The 11,528-nt window shown below is 59.8% G+C and overlaps 1 protein-coding gene across 1 annotated transcript in view; it reads right to left on the reverse strand.

Moving 5' to 3' along the window:
* The window catches only part of ARVCF (ARVCF, delta catenin family member), a 38,188-nt gene that overhangs the window by 16,208 nt on the left and 10,452 nt on the right, over positions 1-11,528 (reverse strand). The window contains 1 exon segment of the mRNA XM_023763223.1: positions 3,121-3,348. Coding sequence (XP_023618991.1) covers positions 3,121-3,330 — 210 coding nt within the window. The 5' untranslated portion in view covers positions 3,331-3,348.

The raw sequence follows: 11,528 nt of genomic DNA on the forward strand, positions 1-11,528 counted from the left end.
GCAGCCTGGGAGGGCGGGTCTCCCCCGCAGCAGGTCTGGGCTCCCCCGCTGCAGCAGGTCTGGGCTCCTCATCCCTCCCCATACCCCACTTCCCCGCGAAGGTGATTATTTTTCCTGCCCCGAGATGAGCCCAGTCTTCCCGGGCTTAGGTCTGTCCCCATTAAAAAGCTCACACGTCCCCCCCTGTAGAGTTGAGGAAACAGTTCTGGCAGTGCAGGGTCCAGTGTGGCTATGGACAGAGGGCAAGGCCACTCTCACCTGCAGGACTCGGTTTCCCCTTACTGTGTAATGGGGGCCGATAAGACAGTAGTTCCTAACCTGACAGTGCTGCAGAGGTCTCTCAGACCCCGCTCCAGGCCAACTGCCCATCCCCAAAAGGCCTCCCCCCAAGTAAGTGTCCCCACAGAGCTCAACTGAGACCTGGCAAAGGGACCTGCACTGACCCACTTTGTCTTGGGTTTTCTCCCTCAAGGCCCAGGCCCGGATCTCTCCACCCTCTAAGGAGGGGCAACTGTTGGGTGACCCTGTGTGAAAGCTTTTGAGGCTGAGTTGCCTCAGACCCTCTCCCCTCCATATATTTGATCTACTGGGAAGTGGTGGTGGTGGGAGGGGGGAGGGGGAGCGTTCAGAGTCAGGATATACCCCCCCCCCCTTCTCCCAGAAGCCTGGTGAGAAGGTGCAGCCACACCCTGGGGAGTCTGGCTCTGTTGGAAAGAAATGTAGACAAGAGAAGGGCTGGGCTGGGCTGGGCTGGGCCACCTCTTGGGTCCTTTCCCACAAAAACAAGCCAGTGGCTCTTGCATTATAATCAAGGTAACCTAACTAGGCTCTGGGAGGCACAGAGCTGGGCCAGCCCAGGGAGAGTCAGTGTGTCAGAAAAGAGAGGAGGCCGGGCCGCCCGTCTCCTACCTGTTTTTCCACAGGCACCACTTAGAGCCACCACAGGGCCTCTTTTCTGCCACAACATGCCATGTACATAGACCATGCAGCCAGCATGCGCGAGCACTCTGGGTGTCCACTGCATGTCCCTCTGAGCCGCAGTTTTACCACCGGCACAGGGGTGAGTTGACCTGACCGCTGGCCCCTATATCATCAATCCATGGCGGCCCTAGGTGGAGCAGAAGCAAGAGGGCTGGGGCAGAAGCAGGAGGATGGACCACTGCCCTAAGGTCACTTGGCCTGGATGCTTACATTGGGTTCATTTCTCTCTTCTCCCAAATCACACCAGCTGCTAGTGCCTGAAGCTGGGTAGGCCCCGAGTGATGACCATCCCCCCTCTATCCCTCTCCACACACACACACACACACACACACACACACACACACAGACACACACACACTCACACACACACACACACACACACACACACTGGTGAGGGCCAGCCCTGCTCCAGCCAGGTGTCTGGAGGAGGGGACTCTTCCTGCTGGAGGATGAAGGGCAGGCAACCAGGACTATGGCACAGTCTAGGGGTGGGGGTAGCCCCTGGCCTCTCAGCCCCCTGGCCCAGCTACCTGCTCCCAAGCTGTGCAGAGCCCAGCTCTGACCCCGAGGACCAGCTCCTGGTAGCTCTGTGGCTCAGCAGGTAGGTCACTAGGCCCCCTCATGCTGAGATGGATCTGGAAAGCAAGTTTGGCATTGAGGTTGCTAGGACTGGACAGCCAGATGTGGTCCCACCTCCCACATCAACCCCCTCAGCCCTGCCAGTCTAGCCACCGCCCTGGGAACACACTCTCTCCCATCTCAGCCTGAGAAAACCATATCCTCCCAAGAGAGAAAAAATTGAGGGCAGGCTAGGGAGGGGTGGTGGGCAGAGAGGGGTGGTGGCCTGAGGTCTCCCCTGCACCGCCCTCAGGAAGCCAGGGCAGCTCCAGGCCATGGGAACATCTTCCCTCTTCCCTCGGGGGCATCAACCCTGTCGGTGCCCTCTGGGCTGAAGGCCCAAGCCTTTTCCGGCCTGGGAGGGCTGGATAGAGCTCCTGGCGCCTGAGGAGCAACCTTGGGGTCATTGGCTGTTGCTATCCCCATGTGGCCCAGCTAGGCTGTTCTGCTCCTCCTTGAGTTTGGTGGTACAGGCTTCACCTTTGGAGGACTCAGCAGGACCAGAGAAGGGAGGCTGTGCATGTGCTTGGGGAAACATAGGAGCAGCTCCAGCTACCAAGTTTAGGAGAGCAACCCTGCTGTCCTGCCCAGGAAACTGACGAGCCCACGGGGAGGGAGGGCCTCCAGCGTCACTGTGAGCAACCCAGGGGAATATTCAGGCCTCCGCCCCCCCGAGGCCACTGAGCCTGGTGGTGAGGAGGGGGCACATTGGGAGGCCGCAGGTGCCCACACAGGGACCCTACTCCCAGCTCTCCCTAAGTTCCCGGGATAGCTCCACCCTGCCTGTCCCCCACCCCATGCCTCAGTTAATAATGGGAACCAAAATAATCTTGCCAAACTCCAGGACTCCCACATTTCTTTGTCCTGCCCCTACCATCCTGTGAGCAAGGTGCTTTGGTAACTAGTCTGCAGGTTAGGCACTGGGGCACAGAGGGTGGCCGGAGGAGTCCAGGCGGCCTGACTCCTAACCATGAACCTCTAACTGTTATCAGGGTCTGGCCACAAGGCAGACAGGGTTCCACACCTCTTGGGGGCTGATCAGGGGCGAGATACCAGTCTGGGGTAACAGCCAGTGGAGACACTGAACTCCCAGGTTATCCTCTGGGCGGCAGGCAGAGCCCAAGGCCTTGCTGGAGCCTTCCCCTGGGGCTGACCCGCCGATGCATGCTATGAAGAACACCATGGCAGGGAGACTCCAGGGCTGGCAAAACCCTCCGTGTCACCATGCTGACCACTGGGGTGCCCAGAATAGACCCTGTTCAGCTGCCTGGGTTCTGGGGGCTCACTCAAGTGGAGGGTGCTGTTCTGAGGGTCAGGATGTGTCCTGCCCATTCATTGCATGGTGCCCTGCACACCCACCTGGGAGTTCTAGTCCCTTGGGGATCCCACTTTTCTCCTGTCCCCCAGAGACCCCAGGAGGTCTTGCCATAAGCCAATGCATGCTGGCATGTGGCCCACCAGGACCCCTTGATTGTTTTCCCACTTGACCATTTCACCCTTCCTGAGTCACTGGGCTGTTACCTGCAAGACCAGCTGTTGCCAGGCCATCGGCAGGGGTTGCCCACTGCCCACGCCACCACTGCCCACACCAGGCTGCTGGGCACGCTCCAGCTGCAAGGCAACATGGCGCCGCTCCTGCTCTAGGGCCCGTGTCAGCCGCTCAAAGCGAGCCTCCTGCTCCTTCACCGAGGCCAGGATGCTGGCAGCCGAGTGCACGTTGCAGTCCTCCATGACCAGGACGCCTGCTGGCTGCAGGCAAAGCAGAGCAAGGTCAAGGCAGGGCCAAGGCAGAGGGCACCATGGGCCCCCTGCCGGCCCCACTCACAAATCACACAACTCACTCCCACACTGGAGCATCCAGCCCTCAAGAGAGAAGCCACATTGATTAAATTCTAAATTAAAAGCCATGAATCTGAGGCTGGCCGGAAGCAGCCGGCTCCTTCCCTGTGGGGTGTGGGGCTCTGCTCCCCGGCAGGTGCAGCAGAACCACGGACTATGGGGGTCCTAGAGCCCACTGGGAAGGGAAGGGCCAGAAGAGCTTGGTGTGACCAGCACTCAGACCTCCTAGGCCCTCTGCTGCCCACAGCACATGCCAACTCACCCCATCTTATGGGGCCAGCCTAGGCTCCTCTCACTGAGGTGAATGCTGGGGCCCAGAGAGGTGGGGGGACCTGTCCACAGCCACACATGTGGCAGAGCCAATGGACCAGTGAGCAGGGCGTCAGGTGTCACTCCCCAGCCACCAGGTGCACCCGGGACCCCTAGGCAGGCACAGGGGTGACACTGGCCCTCAGACCAGCGGTCTGGCCTCCACTCACAGCTACACTGGCTGGAACAGGGTGATGTCTACCCACACGGCCGAGTGAAAGCCGAGTACAGACAGTGGTTGTGCTTCTGTGCCTGAAAGTGGCCCATGAATACTGGATCCGGAGGAGGTTGAGGGTAGGGGGCCCAGGATACCCAGACCCAGTGTGCCAGGAGGGCCAGGCCTGCCTAGGTCCAGGTCCAGTGCTTCCCCTGCAGGTCCCAGGGGATAGGGAAGGGGTGGCCGAGCTTGGAAGCTGCAGTGACAAGCCAGAACTGTTCCTCACCGCTTGCTCCCTGGCTGCTCAGTGTGTTTGCTTTTCATGGGCAAAAAGATGCAAGAGGAGCATTTGGAGTTCACACCCAGCCGCATAGGAGTGCATGGGGTGCAGGCCATGTGGCCACACTGCCAGGCACGTAGTGTGCCCCATGGAGCCAGTGCTGCTCAGGGCATCTGCCTGATCCGACCCGCACAGGCCACTGAGGCTGCCTCCGCTCATGTAGGGCCTGAGCTTAGAGACACAGCACAGTGGGCAGCACGTGAGAAGGTCCAGCTGCAGGGGCAGAGCCCTGAGAGGAAGGTCAGTGCTAGGCTCGCCCCCCTGATGCTGGCTGGGCCAGGGACACTGTGGGGATGGGGGTGCACCTCCAGTTTAAAGAACACCGCAGAGTCCAGTCCACTTCGACAACTGCGGAAACTGAGGCCCAGAGAGGAAAAGAGGCCAGCATAGGTCCCAGAAGCTGCTTTTCATTTCCCCAGAACCAGTCACACAAATAAACTGTCAGTGTGACCTGGAGGAGGGGTGATGAGGTCAGCACAGGCGGAAGAATGAACTGAACTCCTGCAGGGAGAGGTCCTGGCACTCACAGGGAGGTGGGGGTGCAGGGGGCCAGCAGGGGATAAGGGACAAACAGCCCGGCACGGACACAGGCCCCTGTGCAGGGGTCACAGACACACCTACATACGGTGGCCGCCAGGCCCTGTGCACAGATCAACTAAACCTGGTTGCCCAGGTGGGTGTTATGGGCACTTCCTCCCTCGAGGGCAGCATAGGGCAGGATGGAGGTCAAAGTAGGTCAGCCTGCAGCCAGCCTTGATTGTAGCTGGGCGGCCTCAGCTGAGCCTCATGCCCTGGCAACACAGCTGAGACCAGGGCCACATGTAGGAGGGCAAGATGTGTCTGGGAGGGGATGGTCAGGACCTATGGGACGGCCAGGAGGTGGCTGCCCTCCCTCCTCGTGCAGAGACATGGGTTCTCGCCTAACCTCAGGCTTCCCCTCCCCCCAGACCCTGAGACAGCAGGCAAGGGGGCAGCCTTAGCCTCCAGCTTCCCTGCCCTGAGCCCTCCGGCAGGCCCCAGCTCTGAAGGGGGCCCACTTGCTCTGGCTGGGAGCTGGCCAGAGGCCCAGAATTCTGAGCCTATAGTGAGAAGGTGGCCGAACCCCACACTGACCTTTCCATTACCCAGTTCTCTCAGCTGGAGCTAAATGGCTGTGCGTCTCCCAGGTGACACTCCCAAATGCCAGCCAGCTTGAGGGTAGAGTGCCCCACAGCTGCCTACTGGAGAACAGAGACCCCAGGTCTGGGGCCCATGCCCCCTGCTCCAGTCTGAGGGTACACCCCGCTGTCTGCCTGTGAGGGAGGGCACTGAAGCTTGCAGGCTGCAGCCTTGTCACCTTGGTGGCCGCAAGAGCAGCCCTGGCATGCGCAGGAGGCAGACTGCTGGCTGGGGACATCTAGGAAGCGGGGAAGACACAGGCCCACTCTCCTGACATGGGAGCTTCCCTAAGTCCCAGGTGGGCACAGGTGACCCAGGCTAGCACCCCAGAGGTGGCTTTTCTGATGGTAACTCAAAACGCTATTTTTATATTAAAACAATAAATATGTAATGACATGGAAGGCAAAATGGGCATGAATTTTTAACATCAACCATGAGACTTTCCCAGCTGTTTTCCCAGCTGGCCCTGGGGCGGAGCTCCGATCCTGGGTAGTGGTAGTCACTAGACTCACTCCTGCTGGGGCCCGGGAGGCTCTGGAGGTAGGCAGGGAGGTGCCACCCTGACTGACATCATCACAGCCATTCACCTGGGAAGGGCCCTGCACTGCCTGCAGGGCAGACCTATCATGATCCCCACCCTGACCCCAGGCACCACCTTTGCATGTGTCTTTTCACCACACACGCCCGCCTGCCCATGGAGGTGATGTAGCAAGAAGACAGGAACAAACAGGCCTGTCTCAGGGCAGGAGTGGGGGTGCTCGACTGGGGAAAGCCTGCCCAGGCTTGGACACCCAGGAGTAACCCCCGGTGAATGGACTGGTGGGTGGGTGGAGGGATGGAAGTACAGAGGCTGGAAGGAAGGGGAAATGAATGAACGAGTAAACGGATGGGTGGATTGCAGAATAAGTAGGTCATTGTATGAGAGGATGGGGGTAGATGAGTGGATGGGTGGGTGGGTGGCTACATGGGCAGTTGGTGAGTGGGTAAAAGGATGGGTGGAGGCTGGCTGGAGGAATGAGTAAATGGACAGTTGGGCAGATGAATGAGTGGGCAGGTGGGCAAGAATGAGGCTCTGAAACACCGCTGGGAGGAGGGGCCTTGTCCCCGAGCCTTCTGGGGCACAACTGTGGACACTGCACTCCATCAGGAAACCAAAGGCACCATCAGAGGAACTGGGGGGAGATGCTGAACCTTCCCCCAAAACCTAAGCCCACATTTTTGTTGTTGTTAATTCTCACCAGAGGACTTTTTTTCCCATTGCTTTTTTAGAGAAACTGGAAGGGTTAGGGGGAGGGAGGGAGGGAGGAAAGGAAGGAAGAAGAAGGAGGGAGGGAGTGGGAGAGAGAGAGAGACAATGTGGGAGAGACACATCGATTAGTTGCCTCCCAACTGGAGGTGGGGTGCGTGCGAACCACAACCCAGATACGTGACCTTGACCGGGAATTGAACCCCCGACCTTTTGGTGCGCAGGCCAACGCTCTAACCACTGAGCGCCACCGGTCAGGGCCTAAGCCCACATTTGCCGTCTTCCTGCTGACCCAGACATTCCTGCTCACAGGGAGTACAGCCAAACCCTGCTCCAGAAAATCAAATTATGGGGCCTGAGTCCAATCTGGGTTGAGGAATTAGAGGAATTTCCTAAGGGTCAGGCCAGCAGGGGGAGGCAGGCAGGAGGCTTGGGCTCTGATCCTGACCTCTCACCGGCCATCTGTCAGTCTACCGCCAGCTGTCCCTGTCCCCCATGAGCGGAGAGAGGGGACTCAACACCGGTTGAACCTCCTTCCCCACCCCACTCCCCACCCATCTGGATGGGGAGGAAGGGTGCGAGCAGGAGCAGAAGAGCAAAACCCAGGTCTGGTGGTGCCGAAGCTCTCTCTGCCAGGGGGCCCCGTGTCCCCTCAGCACTGCCAGCAGGGAGCCTTGCTCCCTACACCTCTGGCCTTGTGGGAGCCCACCTTTACCGTCGCCCCCTGCTGTGGTTACAGCCACAGGGATAGCTTCTGGTCAGCCTACAGGGACGCACCCTGTACCAAGGCTGGGGACAAGGTTGGAACAGGAGGCGGGGCATGGGGTTCGCAAGGGGGGAGTCCTCCTCTGTCATTCCATCCATCCCAGCCAGGACCACTGGGTCACTCATAGTCAGTGCAGGGCCTGGGCTGCCTGGGCAGGAGGAGGCTGTTCTCAACCTTAAAGAAACTGCCAAGGAAAAGACAAAGCAGCTTAATTTGGGGAGAATGAGACATTGCTGTACATCAAAAAGCCATGTATTTTGGTTATAGGTTGGTTTTTTTTTAAAGCGACACCATTCACAGTAGCACACGTAGAGAACGTTACAGACGAAAGACAATGACTTTACTTCTAGACGGTGACCTCACGGTGGGAGCTGGTGAGGGTACGCGGAGATGCGTCACGCTAGTCTCTACTTCTGTGCGTTTGTAATTTTCCACACTGGAAAGTAGGAGAAAAAGACATAAAGATAACCCAAAGCCAATCGACACATTGGGATCAAGTCCTTGTGGTAAAGTATATCCTTTGTCTATAAAGTGCTCTTATAAATCAATAGAAAAACCAAAACCCCAAAGTAGGTAAAGGTCATAAACAAGGGATGTGGCCTGAGAGAGAAGATGCAGTGAGAGTGGAAGCCACTGTGTGCCTAAGCGCGTCCACAGAAAAAAGACGGGAAGGAATTCGTCTCTGGCCTCAGCAGCTCCAGGCCCCTTGGTCCTGAGCCAATGTTCTAGGAAGGAACACAAGCTTCTGCTACCATCAGACCCTAAGAAAGAATTGGGAAAAACAGACATCCGCCCCAGCTGGCAGCCAAGTGGGTGAAGAAGCTGGGGAACTGAGCTCCCCATTGGCCTGGGCAGTGCCTGCCCAAGGGAAGCAGTAGGATGTTCACGGAGCTGGCAGAGCCCATATGGCATTCATCCCGGAAATTAGATTCCCCAGCAGAGGAGGTGCTCCTACTGCATTGGACCATACACCATGGGGGGTGAGGGTGGAGGGGGTGGTGGCCCTTCGGTGACCTCCTCCTGCCCCAAGACTCTCTGTCCACCTGGACCCCCAGCAGTACCTCTCCCATGATCACATGGAAGACAACTCCTACATGCGGGGAGACAATCTGGGGGTGTTCTTCCCAAGAGGTTCTTGCCCTGTGCTTATGGGGTGCCCTGGGTCAGGCACTGGTCAGCACCCGGGTAGGGGGGCCATTTGGCAGGTGATCCAGAAGAACTGGGGCTGTGTGTGTGTGTGTGTGTGTGTGTTGGGCAGGAGCAGGGTGGGGGGTGCATGATGCAGTAAGTTCAGGGTCAGATCCAGGCAGGGACATTCCTGGGGCCCAGGGATCCTGAGATCAGAGGAGCTGAGAGCCTGGGCCAGGGGTGGGGCTGGGGAGTGGCCAGGTGATTGCAGGTCAGACACAGCAATACAGGCAGGGGCAGGTGAGCATCCCAGCTGCTGCACTCCCTCCCGCCCCCGCCGCCTCCCCCCACCCACTTCCTCACCGGGAGGGAGGCCTGAGCTACAGGGAGCCACTGCCAGAGCCCCTGAAGGGTCTGGCCTGAGATTCCCACTGGGACCGATCAGATTGTGTTCCCTGTGGCCATTGTGGCACCCCTCACGTCTCCTTGGTTCCCTGGGGCCCGCCTCTCTGTGAGGACTTGTGGTGTGGAAATGTACAGCAGTCCCCCAGGTCCTAGGCTGGGGTTCTGGGCAGCCCTCTCACTGCACCTCCTGCACCTGACCCAGACTGCAGCTGCAGCATGTGCCTGAGGGCTAAGCCTTTCAAGCTCCAAGTGTGGGTATGGGCAGCGAGGACCCACCTTCTCTGTGGTCCCTGCAACAGCCAGGGGCTCCAGGCAGAGAGGGCTGGGGGCTGGCAGTCACAGTCCTCTCTCCACCTGCACCAGCAGCCCACCGCTCCAGTTCCAGCCCTGAGAGGGGAATCTGAGGCATAAGGGAGGGGTTGAACCCCAAGGTGCCTGACTGTGTGGGATCCAGCTGGCCCTCTGCCTCCTTTGCCTCCCCCACCAGGCACCCAGCCTGGAAGGCACCCTGTGTGGCTCCCCAACCCCTCCAGGAGAGCCCTGCTCATCATAGCCTTCCATCTCAGGAAGAGCAGGGCAATGTGTGTGGGGGGTGCAGTTACAAGAGTGCCAGCTCAGCAACCCAACCAACTGCATTCTGGGGTGATCGCAGGGACTGAGGCTCACAGCCAGGCTGGGACCAAACCCAGACAGACCCCACGGCAACCAGGGCCTGGGAGCCCAGCCTCTACTGAGGGGACAAGGGATCCGTGAGATGTTCTGACGGCCCCACCTGGCACAGCCGGGCAGCTGTCAGGCCAGGCCGAGGGCTGAAGCCTGGCAGTGCAGCCATCACCCACAGTAGCCGCTGGCCTGTGCACACCGGTGCCCTCTGCCTGGAATGCCTCTTTCCCCCCACACAGTGGACCCCCTTCTTCCAGGCCCCCTCTGTCACCATGGCAACACCCAGGCTTCTCCGGGAGGGACAGAGCCTCTTTGTGGTGGTACAAAGCCTCTTTGAGGGGCAGTGGGGTTACAGCCCCTGGGGGATGAGACAGGGTCCCTCAATCCCCTGCCCCCCATTACAGAGCCAAGGAAGCTGGGACAGGAGAGCCTGAGGGTTAGGGGTCCCTGGGATGAACATCAGGGCACCTGGAAGTGGCTGTCTGCTGGGGGCTGGGGGACTTCCCACTGTCTCCGCCATCCTCTGACAAGCAGCATACTCTGCCTAGATAAATGGAAAACGGCACAGGCAGCAGGGGAGCTCCCGCCTCACTGGGAACCAGGCACGGAAGTCCTGGGTGCTGGCAGATAATTGGAGGCCTGGGACCAGGGCTGCTGAAGGGACTGCCCACAGTGTCTGGTCCATCCCAGTTCACTGTCCCTTGATTCTCTAGCCTGGCTTCCCCCACTGTAGAGGCCCCCATCTCTGCCTGCCTGCCCTGAGAATTCTGCCAGCCAAGCTGTGTGGCCTGGAGCAGACTGGCTGCAGCCACAGCCTTGCAACAGGCTTGGATAAGGGACCCTCACTGTGGCCTGGCTTGCTCCAGAGTTGGGGAGATGGGACTGTGAGGGCAACGTAGGTCCAGGGCACAGTGACAGGGACCAAATGCAGAGTCCCCGCCTCCCCACCCCCACCCCAGCATGTCTGTCCTGTCTGTGCCCCAGCTCCACAGTCAGGGAGGCTCACCCCAACAGACCCCCCTCCACCCTGGAGGTGTCCCTAGCCATAGAGCCCCTCCCCATCCTAGCCCATGGGGCCCTCCCACCCTGACTGCTGCTGACCAGGCACTTGGCAGTGCCCCTGACGGGCTGGCCCTCCCCAAGTGACCTCAGTCTGACCCACTGCAGCTTTGCTAACTAAGCCCCTGGGGTGGGGGGATCACAGGCCCCGGGGGCAGCATGAGGCGGTAATGGCCCCACCACAGATTCTTCCCTTTGTGGGCAGAACCACACAGATGCCAGGGAGGGCGGCCCTGACACATTAGTGCCCCTGCCAGTCAGCAACCGTCCCCTGCACCCCGATGTTGGCCCCTGCTCCACCCACCCGGCCAGCTCTCTCAGCATTCCTGCTAGCTGCTGACACTTCAGGCAGCTGGATGTGCCGCGGGGACCATCATCAGCAATATACCCAGGCAATCCTCCCATGGCCCTGGGCGGGAGGGAGGTGGGGTGGGGACCCCAACATAGCCAAGGGGAGATGGGGCCTGGGGCCCAGCTGAATCACCCAGAGCCCCCAGAAGAAGGTTCATCGGGAAGAGTGAGATGTGTGGGAAATTGGCCCTCACTCCCCCATCAGGAAACAGCACTGGGGACCCAGGCAGGGAGACTCCACGTGGCTTCACCTGCAGACACTCACAGCCCAGTGAGAGGGGCAGGGCCTACAAGCAGCACCGGCGTCAGAGAGACCCTCCAGCTGCTGTGGCAGAGGCAGAGTGGCCGTGGCTGCCTGATTCTCGATGGATCGGAGGTGGGGAGGGAGGCTCCAGGCACTCCCAGGCTTGCTCCTGGCCTGCGGCGTCAGAGGGCCAGGTCCCCTCTGGTCCGCTCTTGCCCACAGTCCCAGGTGGCCTCTGGCCAGCTCTGGCTCCTCGCAGGGGCC

This window comes from Myotis lucifugus, unplaced genomic scaffold (genome assembly GCF_000147115.1).
Source record: "Myotis lucifugus unplaced genomic scaffold, Myoluc2.0 scaffold_276, whole genome shotgun sequence".
Taxonomy (NCBI): Eukaryota; Metazoa; Chordata; class Mammalia; order Chiroptera; family Vespertilionidae; genus Myotis; species Myotis lucifugus.